Raw genomic sequence first — 24,642 nt, forward strand, 5'->3', positions numbered from 1 at the left:
TCGGGGGCCTGCGCCTTTTGATGACGTCACAATACATAATTGTTTTAACGTTTGCACAATTGCGCAAAACATTTTGATTGGTCTGGACAGCTTACTAAAGTAATTATAGCGGGGGATGTAGGTGTTATTCGAAAGCGGGATTGCGGTTTGTAAACGGACAATTTTACGAAGAAATTCTCCATGGTCCCTGCGCCTTCCGATGACGTCACCGAATTCGCCATGGGCCTTGCGCCTCCCGATGACGTCACATTATGGCAACGCCACTCAAACAAACTACATTGAGCCCGCGGTCTGCATTTGTAACGAGAATAAATAGAGACCGCGGGCGCAATGTAGTTTGTTTGAGTGGAGTTGCCATATCGTTACGAGGGGCATTGCCATATAGTGACAGGCGGAGTTGTCATATTATGACGTCATCAAAAGGCGCAGGCCCCCGAGTCAATCTGGTACCTACACCGGCCCTCCTTAAATCATAGCGGCCCCAACACACACTCTCCCGCCGTAGTTCCTACCTGTGACAGTAAATAACTCAAGGAGCTCAAGAATAATCCAATGTTAACTACCTAAAGGATGCTTGCAGTATATATAGCCCTGTCATGTCATACTCATCCTTGTGACGGTTGGCATATTGTGTAATTTTCTATTTCTTCAAACTTCATACTTCATACTAGCCTGACGTAGTCCTACTCAATTCTAGTCAGAATATGAGTCTGATGCTGCTCCATAGAGCTGTGATTATGGGGCGTGTTTCGAACGAACCAGGAAAAAAAATGCCTCTGCATTCAATTGGATAGACCTACAACCAATAAGGGCAAGAGCAAGAGTGCGTGACGTATGTTAAGCGACGCATAGTTGTTGTCAACAAAAATCAAAGCGTGCAGTTTGCTGATGAAGGTTCTCAGTCATCCAGGTCATAGTCATTCCGTAAAAATTCAAAAAATATCCACTGGACTTGGTTTTCAAGATTTGAAGACGTTTCGCCACCTCTCCAGGAAGCTTTCTCAATTCAAATGTCTGGATCCGCAGTGAGTTTGAGTCTTATATAGACAACGCCTTGTATCGCTTGGAAACATGCAATGGAAACCGATGAATGGGTCATTAGTTCCATCGTTAGCCTGTAATATCTGAACCTGTCTATGATTCTAGGGGTCGGTCGTTAAAGGGGGGATTGTCATTAAGGGGGGGATTGTCTCCTGTAATACCTGAAACCTGTCTATGATTGTTAAGGGTTGGTCGTTTAACGACCAACCCTTACGAAGACGAATACGAAGATGAGCCTTGATCGCGTTTCTCTGTTCTTCTTTTAAAATTAATTTGTTGTCGATATCTTCTAGAACAGACCTAATAGCAGAATCTACTCACCTGAACTCTCCAGCGGCAGCCATTGTTGTTGTCACCCAAGCGCGCTTTGGTGACGTGGTTGATTACGTTACCGTTGATAAAGCCCGCCCTGACAATTTGATTGGCCCGCCAGATATTGTGCGAGCATAATCGCGCTACTATTGAGCAATGCCAGACCGAACTTCCCGACCTCAAACGTGGGCGGGACTAAGTTCGGAATGGCACCCAGGCTAACTTCATACACCTTGCAATAGCGGTGGGTATTGGCAAAGAAGTCATGATTCGATTCGAATCACGACTCACATGCCACGATGCGATTCTATCACGATGCATCATGATACTTGAAATATTGCGATGCATTGCGATATTTTCACTGAACACTGTATGAAAAAGATGCAGCCCTTACCAGTGGCTGACTGGCTGGGTATGATCTAGATCTTCAATTAATACATAACTGAAAGCAACTGAATTCATATATAGCTGTATTTATTGAAATGACTTTTGGAGGCGTTGCCATGAAAACAAATACTGGACAGTAATATTACTATTACTGGCGGGGACACACTGACAAGGAGATCTCAGGATTCATCAAACTTAAAATAACAAAATAAGGATAATCAGTGCCGTTTACATGGCCTCAGTGGTCCTTCTGCAAATGACGTGCATCATATCAATTAAATTTTTACCTTCTTTGTTTTTAAAGCCAGAATGCATCTAAGCATCTGACTTGAAATGTGATGGAGCCGCTGGGGGGAATTTTCTCAGTGTCCTCCATCTTTTATTACATATGACTCGTCTCAGTATCCCGTGGCCGGACATGCTTGTGACACAAAGCAGCGGGCGTCAACACATCCGCAGCGACATCTGCTGGACTGGAAGTTGTATTCCACTTGGTTTGGCTAATGTGCGCCAACCATTCATGTATTTTATTTGTTCATTTTTTTAATTTTTATAACCGATTCCTGCCTTCAAGAATCGATGCAGTAGATCACAAAAATTAGAATCGCGATGCATCGATATGACGATTATTTTGCACACCCTTACCTTGCAACAAACTAAATTATAATAAAACTACCGTATTTTCGCGACCATAAGGAGCATATAAACGTTTTTTTTTTTCCTCAAAATGTGCGGCGCACCCTATAGTGCGGTGCGCCCTATGTGTGTTTTTACTGCGGATGTTGTTGAGACCGCCATGAGAACGTTAAAGGGGGAAGTGTGGCCGTGGATTGGCTGCCACGCAAATGGACAGAAACCGCCGCCTGTGGTGATTTTTAAGAGAAAGACTTTGCCTAAAGAGACTTTTCCAGCTGGAGTCGTTATTAAGGCAAATGAAAAGGGCTGGATGGATGAGGAGATGATAAAAGCGTGGCTGAGGCAGGTGTATGTAAGGAGACCAGGTGGTTTTTTACACGCATCTCCATCGCTGTTAATCTGTGACTCCATGCGTGCCCATCTCACAGCCGATGTGAAAAACAAGGTGAATCAAATGAACGCTGTGCTTGCTGTTATTCCGGGAGGTCTGACAAAGGAACTTCAACCGCTTGACACCGGTGTGAACCGGCCGTTCAAAGTAAGGCTGCGAGCGGCGTGGGAGCGATGGATGACCGACGGAGAGCACAGTTTCACGAAAAGTGGAAGGCAGCGCCGGGCAAGTTATGCCACAGTTTGTGGATGTCTGCTGGCTCTGTTGTTCGAGCTTTCGCAAAAGCCGGCATCATTTCCGAGGAGCCGCGCAGCACGGAAAGTGACTCTGACAGCGAAGAAGAGGAGATTGGCATGTCTGATTTAGCGCAGCTGTTTAATTCAGAAACAGAGGATGATGAGTTCGATGGGTTTGATTAATACTTTGTAATAAATACATGAATAAAACACAATCATACTCAGTTTTGCTCCCGCTCTATTTTTAAATACGCAGTAGAGGTATTTAAACGTAGTAGAGGACATGTACCTGTATATAAAACCTGCGCCCTATAGTCCGGTGCGCCATATGTGTGTGTTAAATACAGAATGGCACACATAACTGAGACTGCGCCTTTTAGTACGGAGCGCCTCATGGTCGTGAAAATACGGTAAAATGCTTTCTTTAAAGCAAGTTACCTAAACCAAACAGTTTAGGTTGGGCGTCTATGGGTAAAAAATGTTTTTCTTTAGATTTATGGCCTAAGAGATCAATAGACTTTGCTTTAAATTGGGTGAAATTTCGATATCCAGGTGGTTTATAAAAGTTTTTTGGGCTGGAAAACGTGAGTCAGTGACATTTGGCAACCCTGCTGATGTGGTGAGTGCGGACGTTACGCAGCAGCAGTTACTGCGGCGTCCGTGTTAATAACCAAAGCCAGTAAAACCGCATTATAGAAGTCTTGGTGAGGGTTGTCGTGTGATGCTTGAAGATAGATCAGTGAATCCACAATTTGTATTCCTATTGTGTTTCACATTTGAGATGCACGCGTTTGACTGCACTTCTATTTCTTTCCAGGAAGTATACAGTCCGAGCCTGTATATTTTTCTGTCTCTGTGAGAGGAGGGGTGTGTGTGTACCTGTCTAGCTATCACAGTGAGGACCATTTTTTCAAATTTCACCATCAGATTGAGGACCAGTTGTTGCAAAGTGAGGACATTTTTCTGGTCCTCACAAGCTTTTTTGCTAATGGTTTAGGGCTAAGGTGTCCTTTGGGTTAGGTATGCATTGGTAATAGTTAGATTTAGGGTTTATTTTAGGGTTAGTGCATAGAAAGGGTTGAAAATGACTGAAAGTCAGTGGGAGTCAACACCTAGTCCTCACTACACATAGCAGAACGAGTTCTGTACGTGTGTTGGGGGGATTTCTGGCTTCTGTTTTGGCATCAGAGCGAGTACCACTTTTTTTCCCACCAATAAATTGAGGACTGTTTGAAACAAAGTGAGGACATTTTTATGGTCCAATTTTTTTTGCCTAGAGTTAGATTTAGGAATAAGGTGTGAATTACAGTAATAGCCATTCAGAATTTCCCCACTTTCCTTGATGAGCCCTTGGCTGGTCCCCTACAATTCCTTTTTAAATATCAATATTTGTACTAAAATATTCTTTCTGTCAGGATTTGTGGACATTAAGATCTAAAGAAAAGCATCATCTCCTGGTCAGACCCTGTGATTCATTGACAGGGTGGAGTCAGAGTAAAATAAATATGCAGGAAGGGGTCACTGAAGTGGCTGGAATTTGTAGGGCCGTTCGGCTGCCGTTTAACTGGGAAGGGCCAGTTTGAATAACTGCTACTGTAGGGCTGAAATAATTAATTCCACCATTAAAATCATTCTATTCTATTAGTCGATTATTCATTACCCGCAGATATATCACAGTTTATATATATATATATATATATATATATATATATATATATATATATATATATATATATAGACCTATATTGCCGTGGATTCGCCTTCACCTAGTTCAAATTCTGGATATAATCTTCCTTCAAGCACCCTTTGCTATCTGATTATTAATTGAGCAATTAAAAAATAAATAATATAGATAAAGATTAGCAAAATAATCGTCAGCTGCAGCCCTAGTGTGAAGTTTAGTTTCAGTTAAGCTTAGCGATACTTCATATTTATATTTATCTTACCACTGTTACCTGTCATGTCCCGCACTTTATGTCAGTTCTTTAAATGTCAGTCTTGTATATTTCTTGTATATTTGTATATTGTAGAGAGTAAACGTAATTCAATTTCCCTTGTATGTCTTGTATATATGAAGAAAGTGACAATAAAAGCTGACTTGACTTAGCGATAGGCCTGCAGGGGTCAGGGTTGGGACTTAGACCACTTGGCCTAGTGGTTAGGGCATAGAGTTTGGAAACCCACTTCCACAATTGTGCTGTACTTGTGACAGTGTAATGGCAATGACAAGCTGGGAGGGACCCAAAAAGTTTAAAATGACTGAAATTAATACAGGTCAATGGGATTGAAGACATTGTCCTCACTAGATATAGTTAGATGAGATGAGAATGTAATTGGAAGGGTTAAATATAAACCCTGGGAATGACTTCACTTATAAAATAAACAGTTAAAATTTAACAAACTATCAATATGGACACATTTTAAATTATATTTTCTGAGTGGAACAATACCTTTCTTCAGATTCGTCTTCCATTAGTTGCCTCAGGGTTAGGAAGCTTAACTGGTTGGGATTTTTTTTTTTTTTTTGCATTAACTTCCCTGATCAACTTGTTTGAAGTTAGTTTCTTGCTTCGCCACGAAAATGTTCCAACCAAAGGTCTTCTGACAATTTTTAACTTTTAAACAGTTTATATGTCCTCATTCTAAATGAAAAAGTGTCCGCCTTTCTGCTCCCTGCTGCACACAGTGAAGTACAAGTGAGAATTGTGGTTGACTGAACTAACACTGGTTATGAGATTGGTTTGATAGCAAAGTTCCTGTGCAGCAAGGAGGTCACATTCTGCCCAGCAGCCTGTGTGAATGTATGGAGTGAAGTTTGGTACAATATTGTTGTAAGCCAAAAAAAAAAAACAAAAAAAAAACACCATTTGTAAATTGAAACTTGAAAAAATGCATTTAGGGAACAAAAGTTTGAAAATAAAAACATTTTAATGGAAAACAATTTTGAGAGTATTTATACTAGCTTCAGTACTTACATTTTTTGCTTTTTCGATGAGTTATACTATTTGCGTCATTTTCAAATTGCGTCTTACAGATCACAGTGTTTTCCCTGCAGCCCCCCTAAAAATGCTCGCTCTTCACGAAGACAGTGACCAATAAACATGCTGTTGCTAACGTCCATGCAGACCAATAGAAATGGGCCTTTGCTCCTCACTGCAGAGAAAAGCCCCGCCCCCAGAAATGAAGAGAATCTTACGGAAGAGGATTAGGGCCAGTGGAAATTTTTTTTTAAAATTTAACAGATTTTTACATTTTATTTCAGTTTAGTATGGGAAAAAAAGAAAAATCTCATAATTCTGATTTTAATCTTAGAATTCTGACTTTAATCTCAGAATTCTGACTTTTTTATTGTCAGAATTCAGTCAGAATTCTGAGATTAAAGTCAGAATTCTGACTTTTTTCCCATACTAAACTGAAATAAAATTTAAAAATCAGTTAACTTTTTTTTTTTTTTTTTCAGTGGCCCTAATCCTCTTCCGTAGAATCTAAACTGTTTAAAGGGAAGCTTAATGTTTAGTGAAGACTCAAACAGTGGGGCGATCGTTCTTTTGCCGTCATTGCTCCCAGACTGTGGAACAAACTACCCCCTGACATCCGCACCATTACTGACCTCAGCCTTTTAAAAAAAAAAAGCTTTTGGCTGCAGTTTGGCTGGGAAGGGCCATTCTGCATAACTGCTACTGTAGGGCTGAAATAATTAATTCCACCATTAAATCATTCTATTCTATTAGTTGATTATTCATTACCCAAAGATATATCACAGTTTATATATATATATATATATATATATATATATATATATATATATATATATACACTCACCGGCCACTTTATTAGGTACCCCATGCTAGTAACGGGTTGGACCCCCTTTTGCCTTCAGAACTGCCTCAATTCTTGGTGGCATAGATTCAACAAGGTGCTGGAAGCATTCCTCAGGGAGTTTGGTCCATATTGACATGATGGCATCACACAGTTGCCGCAGATTTGTCGGCTGCACATCCATGATGCTAATCTCCCGTTCCACCACATCCCAAAGATGCTCTATTGGATTGAGATCCGGTGACTGTGGAGGCCATTTGAGTACAGTGAACTCATTGTCATGTTCAAGAAACCAGTCTGAGATGATTCCAGCTTTATGACATGGCGCATTATCCTGCTGAAAGTAGCCATCAGAAGTTGGGTACATTGTGGTCATAAAGGGATGGACATGGTCAGCAACAATACTCAGGTAGGCTGTGGCGTTGCAACGATGCTCAATTGATACCAAGGGGCCCAAAGAGTGCCAAGAAAATATTCCCCACACCATGACACACCCACCACCAGCCTGAACCGTTGATACAAGGCAGGATGGATCCATGCTTTCATGTTGTAGACGCCAAATTTTGACCCTACCATCCGAATGTCGCAGCAGAAATTGAGACTCATCAGACCAGGCAACGTTTTTCCAATCTTCTATTGTCCAATTTCGATGAGCTTGTGCAAATTGTAGCCTCAGTTTCCTGTTCTTAGCTGAAAGGAGTGGCACCCGGTGTGGTCTTCTGCTGCTGTAGCCCATCTGCCTCAAAGTTCGACGTACTGTGCGTTCAGAGATGCTCTTCTGCCCACCTTGGTTGTAACGGGTGGTTATTTGAGTCACTGTTGCCCTTCTATCAGCTCCAACCAGTCTGGCCATTCTCCTCTGACCTCTGGCATCAACAAGGCATTTCCGCCCACAGAACTGCCGCTCACTGGATGTTTTTTCTTTTTCGGACCATTCTCTGTAAACCCTAGAGATGGTTGTGCGTGAAAATCCCAGTAGATCAGCAGTTTCTGAAATACTCAGAGCCCTTCTGGCACCAACAATCATGCCACGTTCAAAGTCACTCAAATCACCTTTCTTCCCCATACTGATGCTCGGTTTGAACTGCAGGAGATTGTCTTCACCATGTCTACATGCCTAAATGCACTGAGTTGCCGCCATGTGATTGGCTGCTTAGAAATTAAGTGTTAACGAGCAGTTGGACAGGTGTACCTAATAAAGTGGCCGGTGAGTGTATATATATATATTAGGGATGGGATGATTTATGAAAACCGTCCGAACCGTTCGGTTCGACTGTCTCGGTTCGGTTCGCGTGTGTTGCGTTCGGTTCATGCGCTGCTCCTTTTTCTCATAGGGGAAGCGTTTACACTCCAGAGCAGAAGGTGGCGGTACTGCGACCAAAGCCAGCCACCAGTAGTAAACAAGAAGAAGAAGAAGCGAAGCAGCGTAGCCGGGTGTAGCAGAAAAAATCAGTTGTGGAGAATTGTGTGGGAATGGCGAGTGGGAAAGAACAGGAGTTGGAAGACGCGCCAGCAGCACTTTATAGGTCTGCTGTATGGGACCACTTTGCTTTTAGAGTGACCTACGATGACGGCGGAAAGAAAGTTGTGGATAAAAGTGCAACAGTGTGCAAACATTGTGCAACACGTTTGGTTTATGCTAACAGCAACACGACAAACATGTCATGCTAACCCCGAAATCCCACATACTCCATCAGCGCTCCGCCCCGCTGCGCTCCAGACCGGTTTCCATCCACGGTTTCCGCGGATCATTAACCCTTTAAAGCCCGATCCAAGAATAAAACAAAACAGAAAGTTACTTTTTTTTTGGGTTTGAATTCCTTATTTACCCTTTCAACAAAATATGTAAAAAGAAAAAACAGAAATAAATTTTTGATATTAATAATTTATTACTATGCGATAAGTCAGGCTGTTATCAGGTATATCTGATTGTGTACAATAGGATTTTGAGCAAAGTTTTTACCATTAAATTATGCAAAAGGTGTCAAATGCAAAATATTTCAGACACCGTATGTATCAAATACGATACATTTGGCATTACAGGGTTAAAAATAATTACAATTCATTAATTTTTTGGGGATTTTTTCATCAATTTCATAAATTTTTATGGGACTTCAGGGTAACAATCAACATATACCGAACCGAACCGAAAACCGTGGATTTTGTGAACCATTCCACCCCTAATATATATATATGCATTTTTTCTATATATGATCCAAAATGCCTTTCTGCAGTGCATGTCCCTTCAGGACCCAGCAGTCAGGAACAAAGTCACCCTGGAAGCATCTGCAATGTAGTCCACATGTGATCATGCAATTAGCTCTGCATGGCTGAGTGACACAGACCATTTATTCTCCTCTTTCTATCTGTGTAGGTGTGTGTGCTGGGGGGTACGTGTGACTGCTAGAGTTTGTTCATCTAATAGCAGCAAATTAAAACGTGAAATAGGTGGCGACTGTAGTGGAGCCTTGCAGCATGCACTGTGAAATGCATCTGAGGCGATTTGAGTTTACATTCCTATATGGATGAAAACAGCTTATGGATTGTGAGACTTGATGAAGAATGCAGCATGTTGCAGAACAAGCCTCGGTGTCACTAACAAACAAAAGGAACATTACCTCCAAAAAAATAAAACCAGTGGCTGAGTGACTGGGTAAAGTGGAGCAATACGTGAGGAGTTTCACAGTCTGTCATGTGATCGGCAGCATCATTTGTGCTGACTCGGCCTGTTTTTACAACCCTTGTCAAACTCAGGGAACAGCGGCAGGACAGCATCTTAAAAAACGTTTATTCCAGTAAAGACGCTGCTTATTGTCAGCTGCGGACGCCTGGCGCCTCTGCAGACAGTGACCGCGTTGTGTTGACATGATGGCCTCTTGCCCTTCTGCCTCCCGTGAACAGGAAAGCCAGCTTCCTGTTTTGCAGCCGCATCATTCGGTGGACAATGAGGGACTGACACAGGAGCACAATTTAAAAACAACTGACACACAAAGAGTATCATCCATGCACACATTCAACCGAAGATAGTTCATTAGAGTAAATCATTAGCAATAACAAGCGCTATATGGCCCAACTAGTGCCGAACCAGCAAACCATCAAGGTTACTTTTTAAAAAAGGAGCAAGAATGTTAAACTTTGCTCCTTATAAACTAGCAAACAACTTTAGCAATAAAACAAAGAAGGTTGAGATGTAAAAAACGGACTAGTTGAACTACAGAGATCTTAAAAAAGAGCAGCTGAGGGAGAACTCTGCGCCTCTCACATCCCGCCATTGTCCAGCTTCCGAAAACCCTCAGAAGGAGGGTTTTCCTCGGGGCACGGAGACACGGAAACTGGGTTGGTTTGTAAAAGAACAGTAGTTTCACTTAAATAAGGTTAAACTGAGCAAATCTAAATGTTTCATTCAGCAAAATGCCAGACAATGCCTCACAAATGGGAATATATCAGCTTGGAAAATATCAAAGCTGACTTTAGGCTACTTAAAAGGTCAGGTTTGGTCAGAGGTCACAGGGGGGACGGTGAGTAAATGTATAGAGGGAAGTCCAACAACACAACATGCAGTAGAGGAGCCAAGGATATGTAGCGTAGCTGCGGGGGTAGCAGATGCTCTCTGGAGATAAGACAGCAGGAAACCTTTACAGAGAAGAATAAAGAAAATAATGCCTCATACATACCTGAAAAAGCACACCAGGGGTTGACGTTAAGGATTTTTACCACTTGCCCTTTGGGCAAGTGACTTTCACATTTCATTTGCCCAGAAACAATTTTTACTTGCCCAGTATAATGTTTGATAAATATAGTTCCTAATATTCATTTTTGTATATATATCAATAAAACATGTTTGTTGTTTAAAGGTTTTTTGTTTTTATGCATGCGTCAGATAATGAACTCAAGCCTACATTACCGTGTTAACATTCTTTTTAATCCTTCCTGCACATTCTTTTTAAACTAAACTTTGCTTTAAGCTGTCGTGTGCTTGGAAAAATATAAATTGTAATGTTAAAAATCAAAAAAAAAACTTGACAGGTTAAAAACTTAAGATAAATCACAAGACAGAAGTCAATGTCACAAATGAATAACTTTTATTTTAGAGTCACGGTATGTTTATACAAGATAATACTATTAATATAATGTGACTTTTCTAGAGAATCATTATACATAGTTATTTTATTTCCACAGTCTGACATCATTTCAGAATTCCCTGACTTTTAACTGACTCAGGATTAGTTTTCCCTGACAAAATAAATGCAGCAACAAGACAATAATAATAACATAACAGGTCACCAATCTAACATGTTTAGCTCTATAACATTTAAATGCACCTCTCCAATGTCTAAGAGAAAACATTTTTTAATGTATGACCTGCATCACTGTACAGAAGACTGCCATATAATAGCCATATTTACACTCTGCGCATGGCATGCAATTATGCCAATTTTCCTAATCCCTGACCGATAATTTTTAATCTAGGGTTATCTGGGTGGTGGGTGAAATAGCCTTGTTGTTGTTTTTTAGCCTGCCAAGTCGAAAAAAATGTGTCTGATTCGAGCCGGACAAAAATCACGGCATCTGGCGGAAAATCAAGCAGCTTTTTGAAATCACGCAAGAATGTGTAAAAAACAGCAAAAAACGCTTGTGGGTCGTTTTCAGCGAACGTCGGTGATTTTAAAGTAATTTTGAATGATAAATATATTTTTTTGCGATCATTGCCCGGCGGGCAAATGCAATGAAATTTGTACTCTCCCGACAATAAAAACTACTTGCCCCGGGCGATAGGGCGATGGTTAACATCGAGCCGTGTACACTACTATCTTGGATTAAAACATTTGAATTGTTCTTTTATAACGTTTATTGTATAAAAGCAGTTATACAGTATTTTCCATGCATGAACCAACTTTGGTTTGCAATGTTCTAGCTCAAGGGGAGGGGTGGAATAAAGCTTTCAAATCAGCTTTTCCATTTAATTCCTTCATTTTCTGCTATTCTATACTGCATTTTTCCATCATATATATTTGTTTCTTTGGAACTGCTCTTAACTTCCATATCAATGCATTTTTTGCATGTTTTTTCTCAGACACGGTTTACATTTGATCACTGCTGCACTTTAGGGAATGGAAATGTTCATTTCACTGCTAAGCTGCTGCTCATTTATGGAGGATAAAAAAGTGCCAAAATTAAATAAATAAATACAGCATTAAATACATAATTAAACGTGTCAATAATTAATTAAATGTGGAATTAAATAAATAAATGTGTCGTTCATTAATTAAAACCATGTCACTAATATAAAGTGCCACAATTAAATAAATAAATACAGCGATAAACAATTAATTAAATGTGTAATTCATTAAATAAATAAGGAATTAAATATATAAATGTGTCTTTAATTTAATAAAATACGTCTTCATTTTATTAAAAAAATATAGAGAATTATTTCAGTGTGCATTTAATTATTTCATGGTCCTGTGTCGCAGTGCATCGAAACCATTAAAAGAATCTGTCAAACTCACCCATCAAAGTTAGGGGGCGGCTATCTAACACCTGATTGGTCACCCTGCACATTAAGGCGAAGCAAATCGATTACAGAGACTCGATTCGCGTTAACCCCATTTAATAAAATGAAGACGTATTTTATTAAATTAATGACACATTTATATATTTAATTCCTTATTTATTTAATGAATTACACATTTAATTCATTGTTTATCGCTGTATTTAATTATTTAATTGTGGCACTTTATATTAGTGACGTGGTTTTAATTAATGAATGACACATTTATTTATTTAATTCCACATTTAATTATTTATTGACACATTTAATTATTTATTTAATGCTGTATTTATTTATTTAATTTTGGCACTTTTTACCCTCCATACTCATTTAGTGTCTGTGTAGAAAATTCTCCTACATATTAAGACAGAAGATGAGATTTCGGTTAGAGAATCGGGAGGCTGGAGATAATGATCGGCATCTTTAACATAGCTCCAAACACAGAACGTGCTCCTTCTCTCTCTGTCTTTTTAAAACTCTGAAAACTCTAAAAAATAAAATTGCGTCTTGTGTACACTCTCTATATACAAAATGACAATAAAAGTTGTTTAAGTCTTCTGCTATTAGTTTTTTTTTTACTTATAGTGTTTTCACTTTAGTTTTTATAGGCCTTTTAGACACAAATGTGAAGCGTATAATAATATTAATAAATATTTTTATTATATTTACTGTAGTAAGAGTTAAATCTGATCTGGTAAAACGATTACTGAAGTACTGACCACCTCAGATTTCAAATAACCCAATAAAGACAGACGAAATGTGAAGTTTTGAGCAAACTTTGGTATTTTAAAGACATAACAAAAAACACTTTTCCGAACCATTTGTTGTTGTTTTTTTAATAAAAAAACCTCCGGTGGCAATATTTACCCCCAACAGTGTTATCTTGACCTCCAAATATAACTGTAGGTTCAGCAGGGATAAAGTAGCCCCTTATTTTGAATTATACATCAACTGTGTTTCATTGTCTCAATCAATATTGTTGAAAACAAACTTAAACCCTGTCTACTTTTAAGGCTAGGCTTAAAACTTTCCTTTTTGATAAAGCTTCTACAGTAGTTAGAGTGGCTTAGGTTATCCTGAGCTATCTCTATAGTTCTGCTGCTATAGGCTTAGACTGCTGGAGGACATAGGGAGCCCTTTCTGCTTTATTCTATCTCTATTCTCCCACTCTGCAGAATCTGTTAGTTCAATCTCTAACGTTCTGCTCTCTCTGCTTTTTCTCATAGTAGCTTCATCTGGTCTGTTCCTGTTTGGCTGTGACTCCATCCTGGAGAGAAATATCAGCTGTGCTGCTGCCATCAACGCCTTTGTTTATAGATGTTGGAGATGTTATTCAGTGTAGTCCTGTTTCTCTGACTGTGACTAACTGGATGTGCTCTCTTCATCCTCTGACATGGGAGCTGGCTCGGAGCTCGTCTGCCATGCTGTGTGTTTCCTGGACGGGGCCGCCTGTGGAGCTGGTTGACAGTTGCCTTTTGTATCTATGCTTCTTTTTCTATCTCTGCTTCTGTCTCCTTGAACCCCAGTGGGCCTCAGCAGATGGCCGCTCACACTGAGCCTGGTTCTTCTGGAGGTTCCTTCCTGTTCAAAGGGAGTTTTTCCTCTCCACTGTCGCTACAAGCATGCTTAATGGGAGGGATTGCTGAAGAGTCAATGAGTCGATGCAATCAGCTGGTTTTCCTTAGATAGAAAACTTTGAATCAATCTGAATGGATGATCTGGTTGAACTGTAAAGTGCCTTGAGATGATGTGTTGTGAATTGGCGCTATAGAAATAAACTGAATAGAATTGAACATCCTTCAAATAGGACATTTGAATCACATTTGAATCTAACTCTAAACTCTAAACTCACATTATAAATACAGTATTTTACTCTCATATTATGCCATCCTGCTCAGGCTGGTCATCATTTATTTAGGTAATGCATCTCAGTAGATCGCGTATCACACATCCATTAAATCATGTGTTTTATTTTACTTGCAAAAGCAATACAATGTTCCTTATTATGGATTTTAACAGACTAGATCCATAATGCTTTAGATTAAGGCCAAAAAATTATATATATCTGACCTGATCATCAACCTCTAAATATTTTCCATGTCTCACTAAATGGGATAAACTATTTTATTAAACTTCTTATGAAGGACAAATTTGTTCAATGCATGACTAATGGTGGCTTTTTTCCCATTAAGCTCAGTTACCTGCAGACCTTTTGACATTTTGTTCTCTTTGTGATAAACACGCACTAAATATAAGTTGATAGTAAACAGAATTAGCTCTTCTTCTGCGTTTATTTTCTTCCTTCCATCTTGGGGCTGTTTTATTTCTCAGTGCTCACGTTGTATCAGAGCAGCTTCCAGGTTGGATGGCTGCGACTCTAACAGCGGATGGGTGTTGCACACTTAGATGGAGATCTTTACGCATTGATACCCATGAACCCATTTAAAGTAAAGAGAAAGCAAAGCTAGCAGAGCATGACGGTTCGGCCTGCAGCCATCAGACCAGAGAAGTAAATAAAAACCAGTCACTTCTATCCTTTGCAGTGACTGTAAAATGTCAATACTTGTCCTTCAATTTAAAAAGAAAGGATGGGCCATACACTGGAAAAACGATCTAGAAATAAGTAAATATTTCTTAAAATAAATGTATTTACCCTTAATTTGAAAAGGTAAATGAGATAGTTTCCCAATGAAATTAGTATTTTTACTCTTAAAATAAAATGTTTAGATAAAATGTGCTTGAAATAACACAATACAATTGTGTTTTTCCCTTTTTTAAGTGTAAATTGTCTGTTTCCATTGGCAAAATGTATTTTTTACCTCCTGAATCCAAGAACAAATCCACTTATTCTAAGAAAAAAATAATTATCTAGATTTTGATTTTTTTTCCAGTGTAGTTGTATTTAAGATAAAAGTATAACAAAAGTTTGACTTAGTGAGTATTTCTGTTGTAATGTTTTGCCCTTTCTTAACTCCAACCATAAACAGTCCAAACCCTTTGCTTACATCTAATTCCCAGAAGAGGGCAGCCTCATAACACTTTTAAAAACAAACTCTTCATGACACAAACATTTTAGAAAAGCTCTCTCCACTTTAAGATTTATTTCTTCTCCTAAATCTTTTTGTCTTCCTTGGGTTTTTAAAAGAGTCATTTGGATTAATTGACTGAATCCTCAATAATTAACTGAACTTAATTCCCTTCAAACAAACACTGATATCTGTCTTTCTCCTTTTGATGAAAACATTTAATTTTTATTATTATTTTTTTTTTTTACTGACCTGTAGGGTAACGTGTCCTTATTCTTTATCAAAAAAAAAAAAAAAAAGTGACGTCGCTGCAACCAAAGATGAAAGTGAGAATAGTAAAGTCCACGAATCCTCAATGTCAGTGTTAGAGTTAAACCGGAAACACGGAAATCTTTTTTTCAAAATAAAACCGCTTTACTTTATTAAATGTTGAATAATAATAATCATAATTAATTTCAGAGAGGTGAGTTTGAGAGCATTTCTGCGGAAGAGGATTAGGGCCACTGGAAAAAAAAAAGTTAGGAAAAAATAGGAAAAAGACCAGAATTCTGACTTTATTTCTTAGAATTCTGACTTTATTCTCTGAATTCTGACTTTTATCTCAGAATTCTGACTTTATTTCTTAGAATTCTGACTTTATTCTCTGAATTCTGACTTTTTTTCCTCAGAATTCTGACTTTTATCTCAGAATTCTGACTTTATTTCTTAGAATTCTGACTTTATTCTCTGAATTCTGACTTTAATCTCAGAATTCTGACTTTATTTCTTAGAATTCTGACTTTATTCTCAGAATTCTGACTTTTATCTCAGAATTCTGACTTTATTTCTTAGAATTCTGACTTTATTCTCAGAATTCTGACTTTTTTGTTCTCAGAATTCTGACTTTAATCTCAAAATTCTGACTTTATTCTCAGAATTCTGACTTTAATCTCAGAATTCAGACTTCTCCCATATTAAATTGAAATAAAATGTAAAAATCTGTTTAATTGTTATTATTTTTTTTTCCAGTGGCCCTAATCCTCTTCCATACATTTCAATGTCTAGAGCAGGGGTCACCAATAAAAGACCAGCAGGGTCCAAAAAAAGAAAATCATCAACCAGTAAAGGTCCGGAGACATTTTTAATTATAATCTGTTGCTTTAAACAGAATTTAACACTGAAATAAAAAGCAGGTTTTTATGCATTCATGTTATACATAGAAATTTTGAATATAAAAATAAAAATATAGAAGATTTTTCCATTTTAAAATCTAAAGTGCTTTTTGAAGTAGAGAACAAAAATCATTCAGTTTGGTATATAGACAATGATTCACATGTTTTATAAAACACCTGAATTGACCGTTTTTTTTCCTTCTTTCTGTCTTAATGAGAGCCCACTGCTCTCATTAAGACAGAAAGAAAAAATAAATAAACAGTCAATTCAGGTGTATAAATAAAGTATATAAAAAAGTGAGTCAGAAACAAGAGCATAGTCCCTTGACTGCCTTGTTTGGAGTTGCACCTTCACAGCCCACCCTGTCCTCTTTTCAGAAGTGCTCCTTGGCTTTCCTGACCTTTATGGCACGGAGAGTGATTATAATGAAATTGAAGTTACCTCAACCTCCATCTTATATCCACTGGCTCAGAGATACACTGTATTTTATTAAACTTGAGAAAATCTGTTTTATTTTAAGAGGCTCTTCTGCAAGATTTCTGGGTTTGTGAAGCCCTTTGTTAAAAGTCCTTAGAAAGATTCATTTCCCTAATATCCCAGACTGATGAGGTGAAACGTATGTAGCTGTTATGAATTTTTCTTACCAATGTCTTCATCTCTTTTATCTTCTATCTTGAGTTAAGTTTTTCCTATATATCAACAGCAGTGTCCCCTGACACCTGAAGAAAACTGTTTTTTTTTCTTTAGTCTTTGTCTGTATGGACTGTGGAAAAAGATTAACATAGTTTTAATACTGTGATTCTTTTTACTTTAATTATTTATCTTCTGATATATCTGTTTCTGTTCACTTACTCATTATGCTCACCTGACTTGATCCTTTTTTATATTTATTTATTATTAATATTATTATTATTTTTTGTATTCTGTGTGGGAATATATATGTATGGAGGACCAACTCTGCCATATTTAAAAATAAATACAGAAATAAATATATAAGCATACAATTAATTGCCAACAAAAATACAATAAACAAATAAATGTAAGTAGAAATTAAATTATACAGTGAGACATAAATGTATATACCTTTTAATTAGCTTCTTTATTTATTTGCCTTTGTAATATTTACCTTATTTTTTTTTTGTCCTTTATTTTTGAGTTGGTCCTCCATATATATGTGGGTATATTGGGGTTTGTTGTAGCCCAATTACTTTATATGCTAAAGGTTGTTAACTATATAACTATTTCTATGTCTTTACATTGTACATAAATAAACATAAATAAATAATAAATAATAAATAAGCATAAATAAACATTGGAAAAAAAGAAAAAGAAAAAAAGTGAGTCAGGAAATTGTCTATATACCAAACTGAAAGATTGTTGTTCTTTACTTCAACAACATTTTAGATTTTAAAATGTAAAGAAGTTCTACATTTTATATTCTAAAAATCAATGGATGCATAAACACCTTTACTGGTTGATGATTTTCTTTATTCGGACCCCGCTGATTTTAATTGGTTTTCCCTGCCCTATAAAGCTGTCCTGACAGTTAGAGGAGAAATGTTCTTTGCGCTCTTATTGTGAAAGGACGCGAGCGCTTTGCATCCGGTCCCCTGGTTGGCTGCGTTCCCGAGGCGCACGCACGGGGACGCGCCAGAGGAGCTTGGCGGAGCCGGAGGAGGAGGAGGAGGAGGAGGAGAGGAGGGAGGGGGCTGAATCAGGCGAGAGTAAAAATGTGAAGGTGGAATCCAAGTGAGCAGCGTCGTTTTCTGATCTCTTGCATCTGTTTCACCGGAGGAATAATAACAAGTAGAATAATAATAATAAAAAAAATCAAAATAAAAACTGGGACCTCTGCAGAGTGGAATCTGGAGCTTTCTTTGGATCCTACAGCTGATTACAGGAATAATCCTCGCTAAGAATTCTTTGTTTATATTTGTGTCCCTCTTTCTGCCAGCGTCTGTCTACTTTCACGCCTTATTGCCTGGAAGCAGCGGAGCTGACAGACGCTCCCAATCCACGATATTATAATGAGAACATCTCCTCGCGCTCTATGGGATTATTGCGTGTTTGGATGAGAACGCATTGGGCATCATGAGTTCCAGTGGTAAGTCCATTCTGGCGCGTCTTATCTCTGGCTTTGAAGTGGAGGCGATGTAAACAATGAGAAAACACCCAGCCACCATACGCTGGGGACGCATTAGGGCCACTGGAAAAATAAAAGTTAACTGATTTATAAATATAATTTCTGTTTAATATGGGAAAAAAGTCAGAATTATGACTTTAATTTCACAATTTTGACTTTTTTCCTCACAATTCTGACTTTTCCCCCTCAGATTTCTGACTTTAATCTCAGAATTGTGGATCTTAATGTAGATGTGCACCATGAAGGCAGAAATGTGGAGCATTCAGCTTCACTGACAAAGATTTGAGTTGTTTGGGAGAAACAGGAACACATTGGTGGAAAATTATGGGATTAGGAGACTTTTTCCGTCCCTGAGGGTGATGCTTTTATTAATGGAAGAGCAGAAGGTGATCAAAACAAGAGAGCTAGTTTATTCTCTAAAACAGACATGAATACCACTTGATGCTAACGTGTTTGTTAGATGTCAGAATTCTGAGATTTTCTCATATTAAACTGAAATAATATTTAAAACTTAACTCTTTTTATTTTTTCAGTGACCCACTGAAAAAAAAAGTTCACTGATTTTTAAATTTTATTTCAGTTTAACATGGGAAAAAAGTCAGAATTCTGAGATTCAACTCAGAATTCTGACTTTTTTCTCAGAATTCCGACTTTAATCTCAGAATTCTGATTGAATTCTGACTATAAAAAAGTCAGAATTCATGTGAAACATATACTGAAATAAAATAAATAAAATCAGTCAACTTTTTTTTTTTCAGTGGCCCTAATCCTCTTCCGTATCTTCCATAGCTGGGTGATATGTCATATATATATATATATATATATATATATATATATATATATATATAAACACATTTTTTTTAAATAATTTTTTTGTCTCATATTTTATTTTTAGTATTCATAGCCTTATTAAATGTATTTTTATTGAAAATAAAAAGAGCAAACCTTTGAGGATCTTTACAGCAAACTTGGTAAAAGTTAAAACTGAGAACTTTAAATCCATCCAGGTGTCTCAGAGTTCACCCAGCAGCATTTTTTTAATTCTTCACCCTTATATCGTCAGCTTGGTCCCTCTCAGTGTCTGCCATCTCTCTTTCACCTCCTGGGAGACCGTTCCAGCACTCCCCTCTCCCTAAAAAAGAAAAAAAATCACATGCTTTCACTGTTACAGAAAACCTTGCAGCTCAGGGGTCTCTGACCTGACCCTCTGCAGCATGTGACTAACAACCCTGGCATCCTGAGGGACCACTGACATCCTTCCCCTAGAGCGGGGGTGGGCATTTCCATATCCTGGGGGCTGGTATCCTGCAACGTTTAGATCCAACACACCTGAATCAAATGCATGCAGTTAGTTCTTCCAGAGTCCTCTCAATCATCTAATTACTTGATTCAGGTGTGTCGAACCCAAGGCACATCTAACAGCTGCAGGATAGCGGCCCTCAGGACCTGGAATTACCCACCGCTGCCCTACAGTGACCCCAGGGACAGCTTTCATGCTGAGCTGACCTTGGATCAGCTGACTCTGATCCTCTCTCCACTGAATCAGGGCTTTCCCTCTATAGATTTCTGTGAGCAGGTGCCTGCATGGCGTGTACTGCACGTTGATGTACAGCTCACACTGCAAAAAACTATCTAAAATTAGTAAAAATGTCTTAAATTAAGTGTATTTACCCTTAATTTGAGCAGGTAAATAAGGCGATTCGGCAATAGAATGAGTATTTTTACTCTTAAAATAAGATAGTTGGGTATATGCACTTGAAATAATCATAATAATAATAATAATTCATTTAATTTATACTGCACTTTTCACCAAAAAGGCCTCAAAGTGCTACAAAAAAAGCATTTAAAAAAGCATTAAAAAAGAAATACATAGAAATAAAATAAAAAAAAATATATATATATATAAAAAAATAAAAAATATAAAATAAAATAATAAAAGCTGTTTTAAAAGAGAAAAAGAAACATCTAAGGGGGAGCAAAAGTTTTGCTAAAAAGAAATGTTTTAAGGCCTTTTTTTTAAACACTCAGTGGCCAAATAAGACAATATGTATATTTTTTTCTTATTTTAAAATGTAAATTGTCTTGTTCTATCTAGTGTCTCACTTACTTCCGTAATTCAAGAAAAAAATGCACTTATTTTATGAAAAAAAAAGACTTATTGAGATTAAATTCTTTTGCAGTGCAGATGATGAGCATTGCATTGTAGAAGCAGAGGTCCCCCAGGTGCTAAATGAACTGGAGGTGCATGGAGCCCCCCCCCCCCCCCCCCCCCCCCCCCCCCCCCCCGGTGTTTCTGCATCGTTCATTATCAAGCCTGTCATTGCGTGGCATTGCATTATTCATTCTGTGCTCTAAACTCAGCTGAGCCTTGCCTAACTTGCAGAGAATGCTGCCTTTAATACCCAGGAAGGGTGTTGCTGCTTCTCGACTCTTAAAGAATGAGAATCATTCATTGTTTTTGTTTTAGCTCTGAGTGTGTTTTCCTCACATGACACAGAGAGGTGGAGGAGCACCTACAGCAAACATGTGGGGAGCTGTCAAGAGTTTTACTGATTCAGAGGCAACATGCATCGCCACACCTGGCAGAGAGTTGGTGGGACGTGTGTCTGTTCCTGGGCTTAAGGCTTCTGAAATGTCTTCCTTGTCAGTTACAGTCACACATATGTTGCTGTCTGCCTGCGGTGCTTTTACGGTTTCGGACATGACAGGGCCTGTCGAGGTCCGCTGCATGCACTGATTTTCTGCTGCTCTGGGAGTGATTAGCTGAAGGCCACGGACAAACTTGGAGCAACAGCACTCTCTCACTTCGACCTCCTTTACTAATTTTGGGTGTACCTTATTCTGCAAGTAGTTAGGTATGAGAAAATAAAATGAATCTGTTCATTATATTAAGATTTTTCTTTGGTAGACTCAGTTTCTGCAGGGGAGTGATAAAACATGAGTAGATCAATATACAGATCATTGAGTTTAGGGAGCTGAGAGGTTCTGCAGCGCCATTCATCACAGGCAGCACTGATACCTTTACTTCCCTCTGATGTGCAGAGCAGAGTTCTCCCAATGAATTCAAATGTTAGGACATTTTTAGACTTTTATACATTCGCGCACAATTGCACTGACTCTATTCAACATATTCTCATTATCAGTTTGTATGAAATCGTACGAAAAGTTATGCACACTATTTTGGACGTTTTTCCTAAAAAATAACAGATCAGTGCGCATGCGCAGGCAGACAGACAAAAAAAGCAGATCTGCTGTAAAAATGGGAAAAACAGTGCAATAATTACTTCTTCATGTCTCTAACTACGTTGCTTGCTGTTTTATACCTTAGGGTCAGGGTTAGGGAATGTATGTTAAATTCGAAGGTATTAAATGGTGCGTAAGATGCGCACGCGACGAAAAAAACGTCCAAAACGTACGAAATTAGAGTGCATAAATTTTTCGTACGTTTTCATACGAACTCATAATGAGAATACACTGCTCTATTTGTAAGTTTTGCATTTTGAAAGGCTAATGCGTATCATTTTGTTCAAAATTGCGCCTGTAACATTCAGGAAGTTTGGTTATAAATGTGATTTTTCGTAGTTTACGGTGTGTCAGGCAAAGAATGGTGAATTTACTTGACAGAGTCGGCTTTTGTGAAGTGGATACGATAAGCGATCATCTAATCAGGGCTTACAGACACAGGAAACAACGACAGATATTGAGGTTCATCACACTGCTAAACAGAATCCTCAATGGAAATTGTGTCTCACTCAAGGGAAGCTAGTTTTTTTTATGAATGTCTGAAATATCATGATTATAGAGGCTGAGTGTAAGGATATGGCGCGGTCTGCTCATGCGTTCTTTGTTATCTGTGTCATGATGTTACAAAGTTCTGACCCAAAAATGCAGAAAACCGAACAGAGAGACCAGGGAAAAGGTTTAACGGGTTTTATTGAAGAAGTAAAACAAGGGGAGAAGTGTTTCTCTAATCACTGCTCAGCCGGAACTGCAAAGTGAGAAAAAGACACAGTGGTTAGTTCAGGCTCAGTGGGGAATTTGACTTGTGAAACTTGGAGAAGAGGTTTTGGTTGTAGACTCACGTTTCCAGTGACGTTGTATCTTTGACTCCTGTCTGTGTGCCGTGGTTCCAGTGTTTTTCTGATTCAGTGGAAGGCGGAACAGGTTTTAACCAGAATGAGGTTGATAGTTGGAGAACGGAGATGCGGACTGCCACTCAGATTTCCTGCGGTACGTGAACTGGTCGTTGTGGAGAATAATCCCTTTCTCAGTGGAAAGCTCAAACGATCTCTTGGGGAAAGTGGATCCAAACCTTTTGTTTGAACCCCAGCTCAGTTTGAAGCTCAGTGGATCCTTCCAGGGTGTGAAGGTCCGAGAGATCCAGTTAGCAGGACAACTTCCTGCCAAGAGGGAAAGACAAAACAAAGTTAAGCTTAGGTTGACAAAAACTCAGCTTGATTCAGCAAACACAGCTTGGCTAGAGTACCCTAAACTGGCAAACACTCTGGCGTCGAAGTAGTGGCAGTCAGCAGCTTAAGAACACTCCGTTTAACGAGGAAATCATCTGCAGGTGTGTGAGGAGGCGGACCAGAACCAGGCGCCTCCTGGTGGATGAAGGGAGACAAACAAACCAGTTTAGCGAAGTTCGGTTGTGTCTGACATGGTCTGGTTCAGTTTTGCTTGTCATTTACACCCAGACAGTAGGTGTTGCAGAAATCTGGTTCTGGACATGGCTTCAGGACTACTTAACTAGAGCAGGAGTTGAGAAATTGTGTCCGTTTAGTCACTTTGTCTATGTTCTCCCCCAATGTTCAGGTCCACAGCTAAAGAGATGGATAGAAATCTCACAGTCCTGAACTAAGCACAGCAGGGGGGCATGGCATGTCCCTGTTGGAGATTGATGTAGAGGATCAGCAGCCTTAAGGCCAATTTATGCTTCTGATGCATAGCCTCTGCAACCGTCAAATCTGTCTCTGTGCGCAACCACGCCCCCCACGCAGAGGCTCTGCAACCGTCGTCGCGCACCTCAAATAAATCCTGACTATGCATTTGACGGTCGCAAGCCTGCGCATACCTTAAGCGGAAGTGCGCAGACAAAAAGCAGCTGTGATTGGTCCTTGGTATGCCTTTCCGGCTGTCTGCTTGGTTCCTTCTATATTCGGTTCCGGGGCGCGCCATTTTTAAAAACCGAGGAACAACTGCAATGGACAGCCTACGTTTGCTCCTTAGTCTTTTTGCCAACTCAATTAACAGAACCTGTTCCTCTTTGATATCTAGCAACTCTAGATCCATCTCAATGACAGTGATATCTTGTAGACGCTCCATTGTTGTCTTGGAAGATAAACACTCCCACCGGCGCCACCCAAGTTCTCGTGACCATCCACCGAAGTTCTCGCAAGTACTCAAATAGGCGCCCCCTTGCGCTTTGGCAGGAAACTGCTTGAAATTTCAATTGAAATTCCAGACAGACGTTGCAGAAGCATACCAGCAAAACTGGTTCGCGACCAGACACAAGCGACATTTGATGTGTGCGGTTGCAGAAGTATAATCTACCCTTTCAGAGTTGCAAAGAAAAGCAGGACAAGCTGCATTGGTTCCCAGTGACCAAAATTAATATAATGGCTTAAGACATAACACACTTATACCTAATTTGAGTTTCACATAATTCAACTTGACCACTGCAAAATGTGTCCAACATTGTTTCAATAACAGTCTTTATTTTTGTAAACATGCTTGAATACTTCGGTCCTTTTGAGTTAGATTTTAATTTCCCAACTCCAAGGACATTTAACTTAAATGTAAAGTTTTAAAGTAGAAGTAACATAACCATATCTAGATATATGTTAGATCCACACGGAGCTAACACCTTCTTCAACTTCAGTACAGAAAAATAAAAAGCTGTTTGCAGACATTGTGTTCTGGGTGGTTTCCTTGTTTCATGGCCTGGC

At 38.8% G+C, this 24,642-nt stretch overlaps 1 protein-coding gene across 13 annotated transcripts in view; it reads left to right on the forward strand.

Moving 5' to 3' along the window:
* Positions 1–18,572: 18,572 nt before the first annotated feature.
* The window catches only part of ablim3 (actin binding LIM protein family, member 3), a 106,010-nt gene continuing 99,940 nt past the window's right edge, over positions 18,573–24,642 (forward strand). For all 13 annotated transcript variants that reach the window (XM_038281236.1, XM_038281238.1, XM_038281240.1 and 10 more), the window contains exon 1: positions 18,573–18,655. In XM_038281236.1, coding sequence (XP_038137164.1) covers positions 18,643–18,655 — 13 coding nt within the window. In that variant the 5' untranslated portion in view covers positions 18,573–18,642. The remainder of the gene's footprint in view (positions 18,656–24,642) is intronic.

The sequence above is a fragment of the Cyprinodon tularosa genome, unplaced genomic scaffold (assembly GCF_016077235.1).
Source record: "Cyprinodon tularosa strain WSP-4 unplaced genomic scaffold, ASM1607723v1 ctg169, whole genome shotgun sequence".
Lineage (NCBI taxonomy): Eukaryota > Metazoa > Chordata > Actinopteri > Cyprinodontiformes > Cyprinodontidae > Cyprinodon > Cyprinodon tularosa.